Below are 21,379 nucleotides of genomic sequence, written 5' to 3' on the forward strand. Positions count from 1 at the left end.
TCAACCACTGTCTATGTCCTGCTGCCATTCCTCCTTGGATAGGTAACTCACTTTCAGTTGCTCGAAGGCAACAACTGCCATACTGTAGTCCGTGTCAACTGTTAAGTCAATTTTCCACACGTTGGATGCTCTCAGCCTAAGGTCCCCTTAAAACATTCAGAGGTATCAAAAGAAGGTATTCACCATAACCCTATTCTCCTATCGTATTATGGAATTGCCTCACAGATTCGATTGGCTGGTACTGCTCGTTAGAAGTCGCTTCACGAAGTCCACGAGTAGTTATTGCCATTGGATTTGCAGAAGGCACTAGCGAAAAACAATTAGGCTAATGTCGTTTATTTGCTTCTATCCAAACAGTGCAGATAGTTGATGTATATTGAACGACTTTGTTTGTTTGTTGATTCGCCATCTTAAGGGTAATGTTTAGTTTTTGATAAACACGTAAGGTCACACAGTGCCAAAATCGGCTTGTTCCCAAATAAAATTTGACAAAAAATTCCGAAAAATGTTCCAATATACATCAACTATGCACTCTGAGTTACCTTGGGTATCCATCAATACTGAAAAATGAGACTGAAGATGGTGCAACACCGAAATCAGTTTGTCCTCAAATCAACCTCGACAAGAGAAATAAAATAGGTTCCAAACGGCGTAGGACAAAGTCTTTAAAAGCAAACCCCTTTTGCTACATTTAAAGTGCAAGCATTTAGGCTAGTCATAGACCACTTCCTCTTGAACCAGTTTGTTATTTAATTACTGGATGCTCACATACATATTTCGCTGTTTCAATAATACCAACTTTTGGCTGTTGCTGCTTGTTTCGATCGCATTCGTTCCCACACAAAGCGATTTGATGTTTGAAGATGAGGACCTATCAAAAGATGAAGATTTCATCAAAATTGTTTCTAATGAAATCTTCAGGGAGTGTCTTTGTCATTAATACAACAACAACAACACTTGGGGAAAAGATAAAGAAACGTTGCTAACCAAGTAGAAAGCAATTGGCCAGTCGCTCATGCGCTACGCGCCATCAGTTTGGTCGCCTGGTCTTAAAAAAAATTCTGGAAAAGGCTACAGGCCTATCAAAATGCTGCACTCAGAACTGCCACGGGGTGTTTCCTTATGACCCCTGAACATATCCTATATTGCGAGACCAAAGAGATCAACATTAAAAAGTACAACGAAATGCTGAAAAGACAGTTTTTGCTAAATTGTCACAAACCAGGACACCCTAGCAAGCAAATGGTTTATGTAGCCCCGCCTCCAAGAGGAATAAAGGAACATCTCAATAAGCACTTTGATGAGGTTCGTCACCTGCCAACACAGCCGTTTGATCCAGACAAGCATGATAAACCCTAGGCCAAATTCATACAGAATCTGTAAACGCTTTTGCTAGGACACGCCCGGTGAGCCCCGTTATCAATATACAATACCCTACTCTTGCAGAAAAAGAAAGCATACTACCAAGAGAGACACGAGTCACCCTGATCCAACTTCGTTCTGGATACTGTAACAGGTTAAACTCTTACTTGTTAAGAATCAACCCCACATACGCAATGTAAGTCCTGCATGCGATGTGTCCCCACATGACACCAACCATCTTTTAAATTAAAATGTGGCCCACACCTGTTGGAGCAGCTAGATCCTTTGGACTCCCGTTAGAGGAATTTGACGACAATTGAATGGTGCGAAGCAGTGTTAACACAACAACACCTGTTCTAGACTTTTAGCAAAATCTCAATTTCCCTTGCAAATATCATCTCCCACATCCTTCCCGATATTTAAAGACGCGTATTAGCAGTCGTTCAAATGGGGTTACACTGAAATGACAGTCCTTGGTCGGGAAAATCCCGAGTCGCTCCGGTACATAGAACCGACTGCCCTGAGGGAGACGTCGTCACTCTAGGATAAGTGACGGGTGACTACGCCTGGGTTGTGAATGGCTAGGACGTAATTGCTGTTGTGGCCCTGGGACAGGACATCATGGACATGGCGCAATAAAGGCATTCGGGGGGATTCGGTCGCGGAGACCAGAACATCCAGGAAGGTGGCACCGTCCAAGGCAGGATCTGCATTGGGCGGATGTCGCAAACATATATATTCTGCGCTGTCAAAAGTTGGTGGGGACTAAGAGTCTGTTTCCCTGACCTACAGCAATCGTTAGGCGATTTCAATTCCCATCACGATCTATGGCATTCAAACTTGCTGGCGGACAGCAGGGGTGAGATGTTGGCGGATCAAATAAAGGAAACGACGTTCTGCACAATAAACGGAGACGCCCCCACTCGTATGGTAGGAAGCTGTCCAGTTCGCCAGATATATCAATCGTGAGCGCAGGACTTGTAAACTGCGTCAACTGGCAGCCGATGGTAACATTGGCATCCGACCCCCTGCCAATACTTATTTCGCTCGAGCGTACCGCCGACTTCATCGTCAACGAAAAACGCTCTTTCATAAACTTTAAAAAAGGAAAGTGGGATGAATACAAGTCCTTTACAGATAGCCGCTTTGCAGCCCTCCCTATCCCGACTGATGCTCACCAAGGGGAGCGTGCTTTCCGCAAGGTCATTGAATCCGCCTCGGCTCGCTTTACTCCTGCCGGAAGAATTCCCGAAATTCGGCATAATTTTCCGGCGGAGGCCACAAATTTAGCGAGAGAACGTGACCTTATAAGACAGCGCGATCCCGGCGACCCCCAAACAAGGGATAAAAAACCAACGCATCAGATTGCTTGTGGATGAACACAAGCGGGCGAAATGGGAGGAGCATCTAAGTAGTTGTAACCTCTCTGCTGGTGTAGGTAAGCTTTGGTCCACCGTAAAGTCCCAATCGAATCCGTCCAAGCACAACGACAAAATTTCCATCGCATTTGGCAATAAAGTGCTGTCGGATGCGAAAAAATGCGCGAGCGCTTTTTGCCGACAATATATAATGCATTCTACGGTTGACAAAGTTAGACGGAGGGCCAACAGATACGCACATAAACATAAATTCAGCGCGTCCCCAATTACCATCACCGCCAAAGAGGTTGAGGGTGCCATCGGTCAAGCTAAACCATCTAAAACAGTGGGTCCAGACGGCATAGCCATGCCGATGTTGAAAAGCCTAGGAAAAGAGGGTTTCAAATATTTAGCACAAGTCTTCAACCTGTCTCTTTCCACCTTTGTCATTCCCAAAAAATGGAAAATGGCGAAGGTGGTCCCGCTAGTAAAGCCTGGGATACCAGCTAACATAGGAGAGTCATATCGCCCGATATCTCTCCTATCGCCAGTAGCCAAGACGCTTGAAGCCATTTTGCTCCCATATTTCAAAGCAAATTTGCAACTAGCCTGTCGTCATCATGACTTTAGATAACTTCAAAACACAATCACCGCGCTAAATGCCATTAGCACCCATATAAATAGCGGTTTAAATCATCACCCCCACCATAGAACAGTACTAGTTGCGCTAGACCTATCAAAAGCTTTTGATACGGTCAACCATGGCAGGTTACTGCAAGACCTGGAAGGGTCTACCATTACCCCAAGTCTAAAAAGGTGGACCGCAAATTATCTGGGTGGCCGGCAGACATCGGTGCAATTTAGAAACGAAACACCAAAACCAAGAAGAACTAAACAATGGGTGCTACAGGGTGGTGTCCTATCCCCACTTTTATTTAACTTCTACATATCAAAGCTACCTTCGCCACCAGGAGTTACTATGTTGTTGTTGTTGTTGTTGTAGCGATAACGTTGCTCCCCGAATGCTTTGGGGAGTGTTATCGATGTTATGGTCCTTTGCCGGATACAGATCCGGCACGCTCCGGTACCGCAGCACTATTAAGGTGCTAGCCCGACCACCTCGGGAACGATTTATGTAGCCACATTAAACCTGCAGGCCCCTCCCTCCCCACCCCAAAGTTCCATGATGAGCTTAGGGTCGCCAGATCCTCGTCTTAGTGAAACAGGATTCGCCGCGGATAGGTGAGGTTGACAATTGGGTTTGGAGAAGCTATATATTGCGCTGGCAACCTGAAGGGTTGCGCTACACAGCCCCTTGAATCTGGTATTTTAGTCGCCTCTTACGACAGGCATACCTACCGTGCTTATATTCTGACCCCCTAACCCGCTGGGGTCAGGAGTTACTATCGTTTCCTACTCCGATGACCGTACAATAATGGCCACAGGCCCAGGCCCACAGATCGATGAGATTTGCAACAAAATAAACGGCCACCTCCCTGATCTCTCCAGTTCCTTCACCTCGCGAAGCCTGACATTATCACCGACTATATCATCAGCGACCTTATTTACAACATGGACGTCCCAAATGTAGACCATTTTGAACATCCATGTCAATGCCACTACGCTACCGACTGTCTTACACCCCAAAATCTTGGGTGTGACGTTCGATGAGGATCTAAATTTTTGTGAGCATGCAGCCGCAATTGTACCGAAAATCCAGAGCCGTAATAAAATCATCAAATCTCTTGCTGCCAGCCGATTGCATGCTACGCGTCCCCAATATGGTCGCCAAGCCTAAAGACTACTCACTGGAAGAAGCTACAGGCCTGCCCTCAGAACCGCCACGGGTTGTCTTCTTATGTCCACAGAACACCGTCTACATAATGAGGCGGGAATACTCCCCCATCAGGGAGAGAAATGAAATGCTAACCAAACAGTTCCTGTTGAATACCCAGAAACCTGGGTATCCCAACAGACATCTGATTGATGAGCCAACACCGCCCAGGGGCTTAAGAAGTCATCTCAGAAAGCATTATCAGGAAATACTGCATGTGAGAACACAGCCGTATGAAGCCAAAAAAACACAAGCAGGTCCTCAGTGAACTCCACAAACAGACCTCTATGTCAGGAATTGCCCGGTGAATCCTGTACTCAAAGAACAATACCCTAAACTTGCAGAAGAGGAACGCACACTCCCCAGCGAAACGCGAGTCACTCTAGCTCAACTTCGATCTGGATACTGTAACAGGTTAAACTCTTACCTATCCAGAATCAACCCCGACATACAAAATATATGCCCTGATTGCAATGTCCCCACATGACACCAACCATCTCTTCAATTGTAATGTGGGGTAATTCTATACGACAGAATGACACTGCTAATACGCGATAGAGGTGTCAAAACACACGTATTAATCTCGACAACAATAATCCGAAACCGGAAAATAAAAATTTTATATCTGTCCGGAGATATTTGCAGTTGAAGTTGGCGCTTTTCATGTGGTTGTTGTAATTGTACCCACAAAAAAAATTGTGAACTCAGGACATCACCGTGGCGGTAGCCACGGTTATACCACACACCCGGACTTGGCATGGCTTAGCCCAGGGTTATTTTTTATGGTAATAGTCTAGTTGAGGGGTCGACTGCTAATACGCTACCAAAAATATCGAGAGAGGTGTCAACCGACGCGTCTTGACATCATTATTAATAATCCGAAGGCGGAAAATAAAAATTTTAACTCGTTCAAAAGATATTAACGAAAAACCGAAAAAAGGCCCGCAGGTACCTCCGAAACCGGGGGTGGGATCCATAGTATTTTTGCGCAGAACACCTTTCTGCGATGGAGGCCTTCGGCCGCGCTTATAAAAAATAACCCTGGGCTACGCCATGCCAATTCCGGGTGTGTGGTATAACCGTGGCTACCGCCACGGTGATGCACATTTTTTTTGGGGGTACATACACAACAACAACCACATGAAAATCGCCAACTTCAACTGCAAATATCTCCGGACAGAGATAAATCTTTTGGCACTTCTCTCGATATTTCTTGACGCGTATTAGCAGTCGACCCCTCAACTACACTTTTACCAAATATATCGAGAGGTATCAAAAGACTTTATCTCAATCACACTGTTGTCGAAACAGAATAGGCGCAAACTAGTCTCCTTTGGAGCTAGTCGCACCATTTATAAGGCAGTTTTGCAGGGTTCGGACCAATTTTAAGAATATTGATTCTACTTACATTGAGGCAATTGATGATTCCTCTGTAACTCAAATAGTTGGTAATAGGGTAATAGTCTAGTTGAGGGGTCTACTGCTAATACGCTACCAAGTATATCGAGAGAGATATTAACGAAAAACCGAAAAAAATACCCGCGGGTACCTCCGAAACCGGGGGTGGGATCCATAGTATTTTTGCGCAGAACACCTTTCTGCGTTGGCGGCCTTCGGCCGCGCTTATAAAAAATAACCCTGGGCTACGCCATGTCAATTCCGGGTGTGTGGTATAACCGTGGCTACCGCCACGGTGATGTACATTTTTTTTGGGGGTACAAACACAACAACAACCACATGAAAATCGCCAACTTCAACTGCAAATATCTCCGGACAGAGATAAAATTTTTTTTTCCGCCTTCGGATTATTGTTCTCGAGATTAATACGCGTCTTTTGACACCTCTCTCGATATTTTTGACGCGTATTAGCAGTCGACCCCTCAACTAGACTATTACCTAGTTTTGTACACACACACCTAAGATTAGAATATCGCCACCAAGTAAAACTGATAAAACAACGTCTGCTATAAAAATCCTGATTTGTAAGGTCTCAAATAATAATTTTCGTTGTTGTATTACATTTTTTTTTTTTTTTTTTTTTGTTGATATGTTTGTATTCATTGAATACAGCTGGTTGGTCAACTTAAAATTTGTTGGTCTACTTAAAATGTACATTTATCTTGTGTATATATTTACATTTGTATGTGTTTTTATTTATTTGGAGAATAAAGAGAAAAAGAAACTTTTATCAAAATATTTACCAAAAGTGGTGAAAACACCTTATAGCTTTTTATCCAGCTGTGCCTCATGAATAAATTGTATGAGTTCTTCATACATATATCTTATTATTTTTAGATTTCAATAATTCAATTAAAGATGTGGAATTCTTAAATATGTTAAAATTGTTTCGCAATGTTTCGAAATTAGTGCATTCAAATATAAGATGGTCTGGCGTTTCAATGGAGTTGCAGAAAGAACATAGATTAGACATATTTCGCCTGAAACTGCATAAATATTGTTTGGAATATGTATGCCCTGTGATCAGCCTATTTATAAGCTTAATGTCATAAGGGGCCATTAAAATTTGTTTATTATTATACCATGGTTTTTGGTGAATGACAGAAACTATTGCTGCGAAATGAGTACCTTTACTATTGCCTATTATTTGAAATTCATTGTTCCATTCATTTGCTATAACATTATTTATTTTTATTAGAGCTTCCTGTGGTGTGAGGGCAGTTTCTATAACTGCTCTTCTTGTAGCAGCTTCCTTGGCAGCAAAATCCGCCTTCTCGTTGAATGGAATTCCTACATGACTTGGTGTCCAAATTATGTAAATTTCATCAAAGCTTGAGTTCTGTAATGTATTGTGAATGCTTGCTAAAATGAAGTTATTTGTATTTTTCTTTTTCAGGGCATTAATAGAGGATAAACTATCTGTGAAAATGGCAATCTTTTTACATTTTTCTCTAGATGCTATTTTTATTGCTTGTTTAATCGCTGTCAGTTCACCAAACATGGACGAGTATTTGTCATTGAGCTTATACATGTAAGATATATTTTTCTGAATGTCATGTATACTGCAACCTGTGCTGCTGTCTGACACAGATGCATCTGTTGCAAGTAGGAAAAACCCTTTTTTGTTTAGGTCACCTATCCTTTCATTATATATAGCTTTTAGTTGTTCCTTAGAGTATTGATTTTTTGACTTTTCGAGGTTGGTACCAAGTAGGTCTACATTTTTATGTCTTAGGAAGGTGATATTCGTATTTATTTTGTCAAAAATCTCTTTGAATTTGTTATATATGAAGCTATAACTGGAGTTTATCTCAGGGGAACTTTGTAGTTGTCGTTTGAGTGAATCATTTATAAACCATTGTTTGGTAAGTTCTTTGGCTGTCAACCATTTAGCCCATACCAACGGGGGTAATTCTCCCGCCAGAGCATATCTTCAATGAATCGGCGTATTGGGAGGTACTCCTAAGCACCTTCTAATGGTTTATTGGCAATTGTTTGTAATTTTGAATTGTAGCCTTTAGGGGCGTTTGCAAATGTAGTGCAGCCATATTCAATCTTCGTTCTTACAAATGCTTTGTAAAATTTTAAACTATGTCTTTGGCTCAGGCCTGCCTTAATGGTGGTTAGCTATGATATTAGATTCGTAGCGTTCTGTACTTCTTTTTTCGTTTTAGCGACATGATCCTTGATCGTGGATCTAAAGTTCGTGATTCTACCCAAAATTTTAATTTCCTCAGCCTTTTCAATCCGGGTATTATTTATACTAAGGTTAAAATGTTGTTTTTCGCCTGATGTCATGTACATGAATTTTTTTTTGAAAAGTTGAAAGATAAGTTTAGAGAGCTGCATACATTTTGAAATTGACTTATTTTGTTTTCCAGTCTGTTAATTGCCCTTTCTTTAACATTGTCATGGCTGATAATAACAAAATCATCTGCATATTGATATAGTTGGGTGCATTCATCATTGATTGAGTGTAAGTGTCTAGTATAGAGATTAAACAAGATTGGCGATAAACAGCTACCTTGAGGTAGTCCGTTGTTAATTTCTACTGATTGTTTACCTAACATGTAGTATCTTCTTGAAAAGAAATTATGAATCCAATTAATTATGATGGGGTTAGTTTGTATTTCTATGAGCATGGTCTTTAGTATTGATAGATCTACACAATTATACGCATTACTCAGATCTAGAACACATATGAAAACATGGTGCTTCTTACTTTTTAGGTCAGCAATGTCATGTATTATTTCATTTAAACACATAACTGATGATCGATTTTTTCTGTAAGCATAACTTTTGGCAGGTATTACCTGATTTGATTCCATATGCTCCACTAGATTTTCTTTCACTAACATGTTCACTGAGTATTTTATCCAATTTTGATTGAGTAAAGTTTATATGGTCGTCGCTGTTTGGTTGTCTGGTCACTGAAATGTTATTTGTCATTTCATTAACCTGTTCTTTTAAACAGTTAAGATATGGAATGTTGTTTTCCTCTGGCCAGTTACAATGTGTAAAACTGGCATTCCCTTTAACATTTCTAACAAATTGCCATGCATTTTTACTGTGGGGATCTTTATGGAGTTCTTCAATTCTGTCCTTGTAATTTTGGCTCTTTGCTTGTTTAACTAATTTTTTCCATTTTATTTTCTCTTCTAGTGCATCATCTATGTCCTCAATTCTACCGGTAAGTCTGGCCTTTTTGGTCTTGGCAATGAGTATTCTATAGTATCTTTCCATTTCATCATTCCACCACGCTTTCGGGGTATGCTTAAAGTTATTCGGATTTATGGTCGCAGTTTTGATCGCATTTTTGATAGATCTCTCTATGTTGCTCAAGTTATTTTCAGCAGATATTTTTGCTAGTTCAGTACATAGTTTATTTTTTGCGATGAAATGGAGCGGCTGTTTATGAATGTCTGCTATGTCTATTACTATGGGGTGATGATGGCTTCCTCCAATGAAGGATTGGCTACAAGACCAAAAAACATTTCGATTGGGATTTGAAAAACTTAAGTCCAAGACGGAGCCCGTGCTTGACGCTGTGTTGTGTGTTATTGTACCATCATTAAGGCATGTAAAATTGTATGTCCTAGCTATGTCTTCTAAAAATCGTCCTTTTGTCGTATTTGTTGCGTCTCCCCATGTTGAACATCTTGCATTAAAATCACCCAGGATTACTACATTATCACACCTGTACAATGAGTCAAAGAGCTTTGTCAATTCTTGCTGAAATGTGTTACTATTAAAATTAGGAAGAAAATATATTGTGCATACTGTTATATTAGTTTGTAGGCTAGTGGTTTTCATCATAAGTATGTCATATGTTGTGGTATATTTGATTTTTTTAAAACGTATATTTTTTCTACAGCCAATTGCCACACCTCCATAGCCATCAGGCCGAGTTTTTTTAATTAGATTAAAATCAATTAATTTGTGATTTTTAGTTTTATTGTCATGTGAAAATATTTCTTGGAGTGCTACTATATCAATACTATATTTTTGGACGAAAAAATCAATGTAGTTTTTGTTAGCTTTCAAGCTTTGGCAGTTATGTTGTAGGATCCGCACCATCAATTATTTCAATATTTTTTGTGCCATATGACGCTAGCCTGTCATTGGCATTTTTCTTATAGAGGTTGTTCAACAATTTAACAATTGGATCTTCTGAGTATATTTGGAATTTTTGACATAAGAGTGTCACTAATTTTTCAATTTCTGATACCTTAAACCATTCATTTGAGGCATATGAAGGAATACTTTTTGGAGTGTCATTTGTCGTTTGTCCTGTGTATTTTCCCCCTGTCCTTTTGTTCCTCTCTGGCATTGCAGCCACCTTGCTATATTTAATAGTGGTGAATTTTCTATTGACCACATTGTCCCTGTTGACAGTTTTGGGTTCTGAGGTCGGAAGAGTTGGAAACAATTCTTCATCAAGCATGTCAAATCTATTGCTGTAGTTGTTAATTTGAGTATAGGTATCATACGCCTCCTTTCTGCACATTTTTGATGGCCATGATCTCTGCAATATTTTTTTCTTGCGTCCACCTTTGGCAATTGTTTTGGTTAAGAGAGACATGCCCATTTTGACCACACAAGATACATTTATTATTTTTTGTTACGCACGCAGATTCGCATCCAGTTTCGTTTCCGCATAGTATACATCTATTCTTTGATTTACAAGTTTTCTTTGTGTGTCCAAGTCTACCGCAGTTGTAACACTGTCTTACCTTAGGTATGAAGTGATGAACTTTCATATCCACAAAGAATATATTTACCGATTCGGGTATGTCTACTCCTGCAAAACCTATTTTAACTGTAAATGTGGGTAAGAGATTTTCCTTGTTGTCTATGTCTCTTCGAAGTAGTCTTGTCACAGAGGTCACTTTTATGTCCGAGATTATATTTTCCATGATCTCTTCATCTGTAAAGTCTTGGGGAACTTGCTTTATAACACCATAAGTCTCTACCATGCTTCTTGGTATAAAGACTCTGATGTTCTTTTCTTTCAGCTGAATATTGTCTACTGTATTGTTTGCCTCTAAATGAGAATTGAAAAATACTTTATATAAAGATCGTCCGATTGCTTTTACTGTTTTGATACCCTTAATATTGAATCTTCTTATTTATCCATTAGGAATAGTCCATTGTTAATGGACGTGTTGTTGAATAGATCACTTTTAGACGTATCAAAGAAAACACAAAACTCACCTCTGTGGGATGTGTCATACTTGAAAACGTTCTGGGAAGCGTCAGATTGGTTATTAATGTTTATGTCACTTTTTTGTGGTGTATTTACTGCTTCCACAGTAGGAACATCTTTCGAGATATTAGTTGTTCCAGATTGTACTGTACACCTGTCTTTGCTAACTTCATTGGAAGCTTGCATTGAAATCATTTGGTCAATATTCTTGTTATAGTCAAGGGACTGCTTCTCTAGCGTTCTGTCAACATCTTGAGCTTCTATTTCATTCTTATTTTTGGTGGATAAGTCAGTAAACTCAATAGCTTCCATTAGTTTTTTGTAAGTTCCTCTCGGCACTAGCATACCCTGCATGGGAATCTTCGGTACGTCCTTTAAAATATTTTCCTTTTTTGATTTCTTCTGGTTTACATTAATTCCTGTATTATCCATATATGGATGTGTTTGACGCGCAGCATTATTGTTTCTTTTGGAATTTTTCTTTGATCCTCCTTGAGCATCAAATTTTTTGCTTTCGGCGTCATACAACGCCGAAGCGTCCCCCATTTTGTCCCCTATTAACTAGAAACTTTCCAATTTTAAGGTTATCAAAGATGTTTAAGGCACAGCTTCTTTTTTTATCTTATTCTTTTCCTCTTTATGTTGCTTCAATTAATTTTTTTGAAACCATAATATCCTCAATGAATAAAGAAATGTTTTAATCAAAAACTTATATAACATACAACATTTTTTATCAATTTTTTTTTCTTTTTTATTTATCCACTCCTTGAATTTACGTCCTTCAGTTTCAGCGGTTGATCACGAAAATGATTACATTTTTCATCTATGACGGTATGGCGGAACTATAAAAGGTGGCAGCGTGGACAGCTGATTATCATGATGAAATAATTACCATTTGCCGTCTTTCAGTGAGTTTTACAGCTCCGGCTCACGCTCAATTCTCACGGGAATTCTCTGGATCATTGAGAGACTTGAGAAGCAGATGTGAAATTTTCGCAAACGTGAAATGTGATAGGCAGATGGATTTATCCATTGTAAATTTTACCAAGTAGCGCAACTAACAGCTGATAGGTGAAAATTCGCACATTCACACGCACAGTTCTCGACTCAGTTTCAAAAAAAAACTTTAGATTATTTAATTCAAATTTTAAAGTGAGATAGACCTTACAAATTTATGTATACAGAATATATATGGCGTTTTTGTTGTTATTAAAACAATAGTTTTATTTATATTAAAGCTTTTATAATTTTTTTTTTTAAATTTGAAAATTCTCCGAACACCATTCCTTCAGTATATGACATTCGACTGCCTAGGCCACTGCCTTCCACTCTATTCGCAACATAACCTCTACTTAAGCTGCCAAACTATATAGTAAACAATGGATTTATCTGGCTCAAATCGTTGTTGTTGCATTTACATGCAAAATTATTTATCTGGCTCAGGATTTTACCACAGGATGATAGTGTGGAGACACACATAGCACACAGCATCTGGCAACACCATTCTATGTGGCAGTTCTTCTTCGTTTTCTGCTTCCTCTTGTCATTCGGTGGCGGTTGCAAGTTCGAATTGCAACCGTAGACAGATCCATTGAATCGCTTTCAACGGAACTAAACTGACGCCTCTACAACATTAATAAGATTTCAATATTTAATAATTTCACTTTGTAACTTAATATACAATTTATCCGCATAATAAATATACGTTCATTTGATACAAAAGTAAATAGGCTAAGTGGTTAACAACCACAATTGGTGACCCCGATATATTTGTACAAGCGGCACTACATCGCAAAAAGGCAAAGCCATGGCAGAAGCAGGAGATTCTGCAACTAACGTCGGTGATAGCACTGAACCGGTGAATGCAAACCAACAAGATGAATTTTTCGAAGCAACGGGTGTTCAAACTTTGCACCAACTGGGTGCACACATCGATAAATACGAACGACTGGAACTTCCACCTTTTTGGAACCAAAAAGTCGAGCTATGGTTTATTACGGTGGAGGCTCACTTCCAGCTGAGGAGGATTACATCTGACGAACGAAGTATTACGCTGTTATCGCCCGTCTCGATCAAGACGCACTTATTGTCATCGAGGGTATTATTACAGACCCTCCAACAACTGATAAGTATTTAACACTCAAAGAAATTCTGATAAGCCATTACGGTATTTCACAGGAACGACGGTTCAAAATGTTATTGTCTGGGTTGGCACTAGGTGATCGACGTCCTTCCGAACTCCTGACCGAAATACATAGATTAGGCGGAAACAAACTCAACTCCATTTTCGTACGCACTATTTGGCTTGAACGACTTCCCACACAAGTACAGCTTGCGCTTGCTGGAATACACGAGACAGACAACGCCAAATTAGCTCAACTAGCAAACCAAATGATGGAAGTACAACGCGACGCTACTAGTCGATGTGTTATGCCTATTTCCCAAGCTGCTGCTTCAAACAATGGCAATTTAACGGAACAAATCGACAAGCTGACGAAGCAAGTTAAAGACCTGACAACAAAGGTTACACAATTAGTACCAGAGGATGGTTTTCGACGTCGGCAAAACCTAAACAATACCACAAGTACATGGCTCAGCTCAGAACCAAACAGGCAACCAGCATTGTGCTTCTATCATCGTAGGTTTGGAGTGCGCGCAAACAGGTGCACGCAACCATGTACATATGAAACGGAACAGGGAAACGCAAGCAGCCACCAGTAGATTCGGCGACGTCTGGTGGTAAAAATCTACCCCGCCGTTTATTTATATACGACCGCAACTCGGGAACGAAGTACCTCGTCGATATTGGCGCAGATATTTCTGTAACTCCACCCACTAACAAAGACAACCTTTCACCAAAAGCACTTCGACTTAAAGCTGCGAACGGCACCCAAATCGAAACGTTTGGCGAAAAACCAATTTTGCTCGACTTTGGCTTTCAACATCCGATCCGGTGAGTATTTTGCATTGCCAATGTCCCATACCCAATCATCGGCGCCGATTTGATCCATGAATATGGGCTAATGGTGGATCTGAAGCGCGCGTGTATTATCGATAAGCTCCGGTTCACGTAGCACAGGATCGTTCGCTACAGCACCTATCACAAACATTACGGCGCTCAGCGGTACAAGCATCCTCAAAAGCTTTCCTGAACTGTAAGGTAACCCGTACAACCTCACGGCAACCAAACATTCAGTCAAACACTACATTACAAGCACCGGCCCTCCATGCGTACAACGCGTACGGCAATTATGCCCTGAAAGACTTAAAGTTGATAAAGACGAATTCCGGTTACTGGTCGAACTCGGTCATACCAGACCGTCTAACAGCCCATGGGCCAGCCCTTTACACATGGCTAGGAAGAAATCAGGGGATTGGAGACCCTGCGGGGACTACCGCAGACTGAATGAGCGAACGGTTCCCGATCGGTATCCGATTTCATTACTTCATGACTACTCATCAATTTTAGCAAAGAAAAATATTTTTTCCACAATCGACCTCAAGCGCGCATTGCACCATATTCCGGTAGCAGAGGAGGATATCCCAATAACAGCCATAATCACCCCGTTTGGACTTTACGAGTTCGTAAGCATGCCGTTCGGACTCCGCAACGCAGCCCAAACATTCCAACGCTTCATTAATGAGGCACTAGCAGGTCTCGACTTCGTATACGCATATATAGACGATCTGCTAGTGGCATCAACAGGAGAGCAGCAACACGAAAGACATCTTCGAGCAGTATTCCACCGGTTGAGCAAATACGGCCTATGTGTTAACGCCGACAAATGCGTATTGGGTGCAGCCACGGTGAATGTTTTGGGGTATCGTTTATCAGCGGCCGGGTCAACACCACTACCGGATAGAGTTAAGGACCTGCTTAATTTCCCGAAGCCAAATACCATTTTGGAGTTACGAAGATTTATTGGAGCTGTGAATTTTTATAGACGCCACATGAAAAATGCCGCCACGGTTCAAGCTCCACTCAACGAATTTTTAAAAGATTCAAAGAAGAACGATCGAAGGCCAGTGCCATGGACAGCAGAAGCAGAGTCTGCTTTCGTTTCCATAAAGAACCATCTCGCGAAGGCCACTTTACTTGTACACCCATGTCCATCAGCCGAAATTCGGATCACATGTGATGCCTCCAGCACAGCGCTCGGAGCAGTACTCTAGCAAAACAGCAACAGAACTTGGCAACCTTTAGGATTCTTTTCAAAGAAACTGTCACCGACACAAAAGAATTACAGTAAGTACGACAGGGAATTGACTGCGGTATACGAGGCAGTAAAGAATTTTCGCCATTGGGTAGAAGGTCGCGAATTTGTTGTCAGGACCGACCACAAGCCCCTTATTTACGCTTTTAAACAAGAATCTGACAAATCATCGCCTCGACAAATCAGGCAGCTCAGTTTTATCAGTCAATTCACCACCAATTTTCAATACATTTCCGGTATTAGCAATAATGTAGCGGATACGTTCTCACGGATTGACACTATGCACCTCCCATTGGCAATTGACCGTGACGAACTGTCTTGAGCCCAAACAACAGATGGGGTAAAGATAAAGAAACGCTCATTACCACTTACAAAGCAATTGGTCGGCCGATTGCATTCTACGCATCCCCGTTATGGTGGCCAAGCCTAAAGGCTACTCACTGGAAGAATTTACAGGCCTGCCAAAATACCGCCCTCAGAACCGCTACGGGCTGTCGTCTTACGTCCCCAGAACACCATCTACATAATGAGGCGAGAATACTCCCCATTAGGGAGAGAAATGAAATGATAACGGAACAGTTTCTGTTGAATACCCAGAAACCTGGACATCCCAACAGACATCTGATTGATGAGGCTACAACGCCCAGGGCTTAAGAGGTCATCTCCGTAAGCATTATGAGGAAATAAGGTACCTGAGGACACAGCCATATAAAGCTAAAAAGCACAAACAGGTCCTCAGTGAAATCCACAAAGAGTCGGACCTCTATGCCAGGAATTGCCCGGTGAATCCAGTACTTAAAGAACAATACCCAAAACTAGCAGAAGAAGAACGACCACTGTTAACACAACAACAGGAAAAACGCACTCTGCCTAGGGAAACGCGCGTCACTCTAGCTCAACTTCGATCTGGATACTGTAACAGGTTAAACTCTAACATATCCAGAATCAACCCCGCTTGCAATGTGTCCCCACATGACACCAACCATCTCTTTAATTGTAATGTGGAACTAACGCCTCTAAAACCCCTTTAATTATGGTCTACCCCTGTCGAAACAGCAAGTTTCCTTGGACTCCCGTTAGGGGATGTTGATGGCGATTTGTGATCGGTCGCAGCTATTAGGTGGGGCGAAACATTACTACAACAACAACAACAACGTTACTGAACCTTTTCCGAAAATGAGGCCCTACACAATTGAATCCCGTACATTGAATGAAACAATGTTATACACATACCTTAATGTTACCATAAGCCGTTCTTCAGGAGGGACACTTTCACGCATATTGGTGTTTTCTTTCTGTATGGAAGCACCAACGAGCATAACCAAATCCTTGAATGTAGCTTTTGACATGCGATAAAATTTCCGGAACTTTGTATCATCCTGAGACAACTCCTTTGCACATACAAACAGTCTACAATTAACATTTTTCTGAATATATGGATGTGCCCAATATTTTCTCTTTGCTTTCTTTTCCTTTCTGCGACGAAGGAAATTTAGCAATACCAATTCTTCGTCGCTGGACATGTTTATGTTGACCGATACAAACAAAAATTGTTATTGAAAACCGTTTGGAATTGAAAATTCTTTTTTTCTCTTATGCGCGGTGGTGAAAACTTTTGTTTTTAATTTTATACAAAATCAACTTTTGTATAATGGCAATTATACAGCATAAATAAATTTTTGTAGCGACGCTTGTAAGTAGCTACGTATGCAGATCTTGAAGTGTAGAGGAATTGTAGCTACATAAAATATCTTGTACGCGTCTATGACGCGTAGCCTCGTGTGCACCTTGCCTAAGTATTTTTGCATAAAAGCTTTATGACCACCACAATACCACAGATTAAGTATAAAATTTCACAAAAATAATAAATTTTGGGGAATATTTTGAATAAGGTGCCACGATTTTCAAACTTTTGTTGATTTGTAGGGGTAGAGGGGGTCCTAAAAATCACAAAATTATCATCCGCAGCTCTAGGAAACTCTTAGTTTATGAAATATAAGCTTTTTAATTTCCAAATTTAGTAAAATTTCAACTTAAGTCCTGCACTTAAAATTCGGGTCGGACATGTCGATAGCAGTATCAAAAGACGCGCATTTGCGTCAAGATTCAGAATCCGAAAGCAGAAACTATATTTTGTATCTCGTTTAAAAGTTATTCGCGGAAAACACGTCGGTACTATTGTCGCTTTTTTCGTTGTTGCAATTAAGCAAACGAAAACAAATGAAGGTGGTGAATAGTGTTGCCAGCTCCGCAACAATATCTTTTTATCTTGGTAGAACATTATAAGGTGGTGGCACGTCGACATAAATGCAAACAAACATATACTATCAATGTATTTTGTTTTGTAATTCTCTGAATAATTTGAAATTAATGTATTTAATTGGAACAAGTGCAGAATACATACATTTTTCAAAAAAAAAAAAAAAAAAAAAAAAAATCGGACTTTATAGAGATTTTTATGCTGATTTCAACGGTAATTCTGCGTAGAACACCTTTCTGCATAGGCGGCCTTCGGCCGCGCTTATAAAAAATAACCCTGGGCTACGCCATGCCAAGTCCGGATGTGTGGTATAACCGTGGCTACCGCCACGGTGTTGTCCTTCTGCGTAGTACACCCTTCTGCGCAGCACCCCAAATAATATTAGACTACAAATTATTAAAAGTATTTTACAAAAACAAAATACATTGATAGTGTATGTTCGTTTGCATTTATGTCGACGTGCCACCACCTTATAATGTTCTACCAAGACAAAAAGATATTGTTGCGGAGCTGGCAACACTATTCACCACCTTCATTTGTTTAATTGAGACAACGAAAAAAGCGACAATAGTACCGACGTATAACTTTTAAACGAGATACAAAATATAGTTTCTGCTTTCGGATTCTAAATCTTGACGCAAATACGCGTCTTTTGATACCGCTATTCACATGTGCGACCCGAATTTTAAGTGCACGACTTAAGTTGAAATTTTACTAAATTTGGAAATTAAAAAGCTTATATTTCATAAACTAAGAGTTTCCTAGAGCTGCGGATGATAATTTTGTGATTTTTTAGGACCCCCTTTACCCCTATAAATCAACAAAAGTTTGAAAATCGTGGCACCTTATATAAAATCCAACCCTGAAATTGTTAAAATAAAGTTCAAAAATAAATGATAAAAACTTTAATATAAATAAAAAGATTCTTTTAATAACAACAAAAACGCCTTATATATTCTTTATATATATCAATTGGTAAGGAATATCTCACTTTAAAATAAAGCTAAATAATCTAAAGTTTTTTTTGAAACTGAGCCGAGAAATGGGCGTGTGAATGTGCGAATTTAACCGATCAGCTGTTAGTTGCGCTACTTGGTAAAATTTACTATGGTTTAAAGCGGGAGTCATTGGTGCCGTATGTCGTATCGCTGTAGTCGTATCCCTAACGTAATCAGCTGTTTATCGTTATGATGGTAAACCAAAAACCAATTGGTTGGCTACGATACGGTTACGACCTTAGTGGCATCAATAATCGATTGCATTGATTCCCATAAGGTTGGTCAAATCAGCTGTTATAAGGTTACCGATACGGTTAACGATAAAGCACCAATGTCTGCAGCTTAATGTATTGCTGTTTGTGTAAAATTTGTTTACAATTACTGTATATTTGTTTGATGTTTACTTTTTCGGTTCAATTGGCTTCTTGTACTTATGTTTAATATTGCTAAATTAGCTGACAAGCTACACCCAGGAGTGTAAGTTTATGAATAAGTTTTTATATGTTTTATGATTTTAATGCTTCAGTTTGTTTTTTTTACAGTCTTGAGAATGACCTCAGATTGAGGTCCAAATATCGACGAAACATAGTTCAATATATATACATATATTTAAAATCTATCCTGGTTTGAATCTGAATGTATATGTATATGGCCTCGAGCTCGTTAAATATTTAAAACTAGTGAAAAAATATATTTCCTATTGACTTACGTGGAATCTTTGTTGTTAATCAAAAGTGTTAACTAAAATTCGCTACGTTTTATTTGATTAGTCAAAAAGACTTGAAACGCCATAAGTCATAGATATGATTATAGCCTTTACCCGCGGCCTCGTCCGCAAAGAGAAAATATATGGGCTATTCAGGTTAGCGTACTTATCAATTTATCTGTTTAAAAATTAATTTTCTAACTTTTATTTTTGTAATAGAGTAAAAAAATAACAAAATAAGCTGATAACCTGAAAGGCACGCTTAAGTGAATAGTCCAATACTGTTGTAGCTACATTTAACGCTCCAAGGAAACTCAACGAATATTTTAACAGTGCATTTATTTCCTGGTCTAAGCGCAAAGTTTTAATATCTAAAATAGTTAGATATTCAATATTAAATGAGTTAATTGTGATCGTTTAATTCCCTCGAAAGTTCCTTTTAAAATGAAGTTTAAAGAAGCGACTTGGATTTGCTAGTAACGCTTCGTTCAACTTCTTGTTTTAACGAATAACATGTGATATTCTTTCAAAGGGATGCCATACTTAAAGTTTCAAACTACATAAAGCTTAAAATCTTTAAATATTATGAAAAACGTTTACAATGTTTTCTAAAAATAAAATTGTAGTTTTTTCAGCGACATCCCGGCCCCCTTGAATCGACAGGATATCTGAAGATTCAGGAACTACGTCCAACACCGCTAACTTAGAAGCAGGTCTCCGCAAATTGCCTGTAGCTGTCTTCACAATTGCAGACCGAACTTGCCTATCTGGCGCTGTGAAAGTTTCGTATAAAGTGCCTCGATTCCATTCACCAGACCTCTCGTTGTCGTCGCAGATAATAACAACATCACCAACCTTCAATGGCTCTATTCGTTGACACCATTTCCTTCGTCGCGTTAACGTAGGAAGGTATTCCAATAACCATCTTTTCGAAAAGGTCTGCTTAATTTGTTGTAGAATTTGCTATTGCTTACGAAAACAACCGTTCTCATTTTCAACCGGCGTTTGCACCTTATTTGCACCACCTAGTATGAAGTGATTGGGTCTCAAAGGTTCAGCATTCCATTCGTCTCTGATTTGATACATCAACTTCCGGCGCAGTACGATTTTGACATTAGTCCATCGATTTACAAAAACAAGGTATATGGAACTTTTATTTATGTTTGTAGGTATGTCATCATGCTGCTACCTTGTATGGTTTTGCCATGAAATATGTGGATCAATTTCGGTTTAATGGATGGCTCTGTTGATTTCGTTTTTTGTGGAAAATTTTTGACAGAATACCCTCTGTACTCGGTAGCAGTAGTAAATTAAAGTTATTTGTCTCAATTTCTTGCTGCTCCTTGTCTTGGATGGTCTGAATAAAGTCCTCTCCGTCTGCTATTAATTTAAAAAGTGGGAACTCTTCGTTTACCATTGGTAAAGAGAACTTGGGACCATGCCTTGGAAATTATATCATCCAAGTGGAATCTGATAGAACCCCATACAACTCTGACCAAAGAACTGTTCCTGGGAGTCGTACGTTTTTTTATTAAAGAAAATAGGTATTTCAAAGTCAATAATAAAAGTATGAGCAGCGTGTAGGAATGCCGAGGGGGTCACCGGCATCGCCGGTCATAGCAGACATAGTGATGGAGGAATTGTTAACAAAATTTGAAGAGGATGCGTCTCAAAAACCGCGTTTGCTAACAAAATACGTTGACGATCTGTTTGCCATTGTGAAAACTAATGCAGTGGAAAACATGATAAATCTATTAAACAGCTACAATAGAACTATCAAGTTTACATTCAAAATTGAAGAAGATGGATTACTACCATATCTAGATACGATGGTAGTAAGAAAGCATAATAAGTTATCCTTTGATTGGTACAAAAAACCCACTGCATCGGGCAGATTGATAAATTTTTATTCAAAGCACGACAAATGAACCATAGTCAATACAGCGAAAAACTTTATCGAGAGAGCTTTATCAATCAGCGATA

At 39.7% G+C, this 21,379-nt stretch overlaps 2 protein-coding genes across 20 annotated transcripts in view; one reads left to right on the top strand and one right to left on the bottom strand.

The window, feature by feature from the left end:
* The window catches only part of LOC137251808 (FGGY carbohydrate kinase domain-containing protein), a 204,417-nt gene that overhangs the window by 83,451 nt on the left and 99,587 nt on the right, over positions 1-21,379 (top strand). The window contains exons 6-8 of one of the 6 annotated variants that reach the window (XR_010953346.1): positions 7,211-7,353; positions 7,409-7,543; positions 9,175-9,202. The exons of 1 other annotated variant lie outside the window; for it this stretch is intronic. Coding sequence is in view for 1 of the 5 variants with exons in the window: in XM_067786678.1 (XP_067642779.1) it covers positions 12,004-12,066 (63 nt within the window). In the remaining 4 variants the exon portion in view is untranslated. Of the gene's footprint in view, positions 1-7,210; positions 7,544-9,174; positions 9,203-12,003; positions 12,322-21,379 lie in introns of those variants that run through there. 4 more of the 6 variants (XR_010953348.1, XR_010953345.1, XR_010953347.1 and 1 more) reach the window with 4 other exon arrangements.
* The window catches only part of LOC137251811 (probable trafficking protein particle complex subunit 13 homolog), a 121,150-nt gene that overhangs the window by 35,829 nt on the left and 63,942 nt on the right, over positions 1-21,379 (bottom strand). Inside the window, exon 1 of one of the 14 annotated variants that reach the window (XR_010953358.1) lies at positions 16,666-17,639. The exons of 11 other annotated variants lie outside the window; for them this stretch is intronic. The gene's annotated coding sequence lies outside the window, so the exon portion shown is untranslated. Of the gene's footprint in view, positions 1-5,962; positions 5,986-6,470; positions 6,686-16,665; positions 17,640-21,379 lie in introns of those variants that run through there. 2 more of the 14 variants (XR_010953356.1, XR_010953364.1) reach the window with 2 other exon arrangements.

Source organism: Eurosta solidaginis, chromosome 5, assembly GCF_040869045.1.
Source record: "Eurosta solidaginis isolate ZX-2024a chromosome 5, ASM4086904v1, whole genome shotgun sequence".
NCBI classification, from domain to species: domain Eukaryota; kingdom Metazoa; phylum Arthropoda; class Insecta; order Diptera; family Tephritidae; genus Eurosta; species Eurosta solidaginis.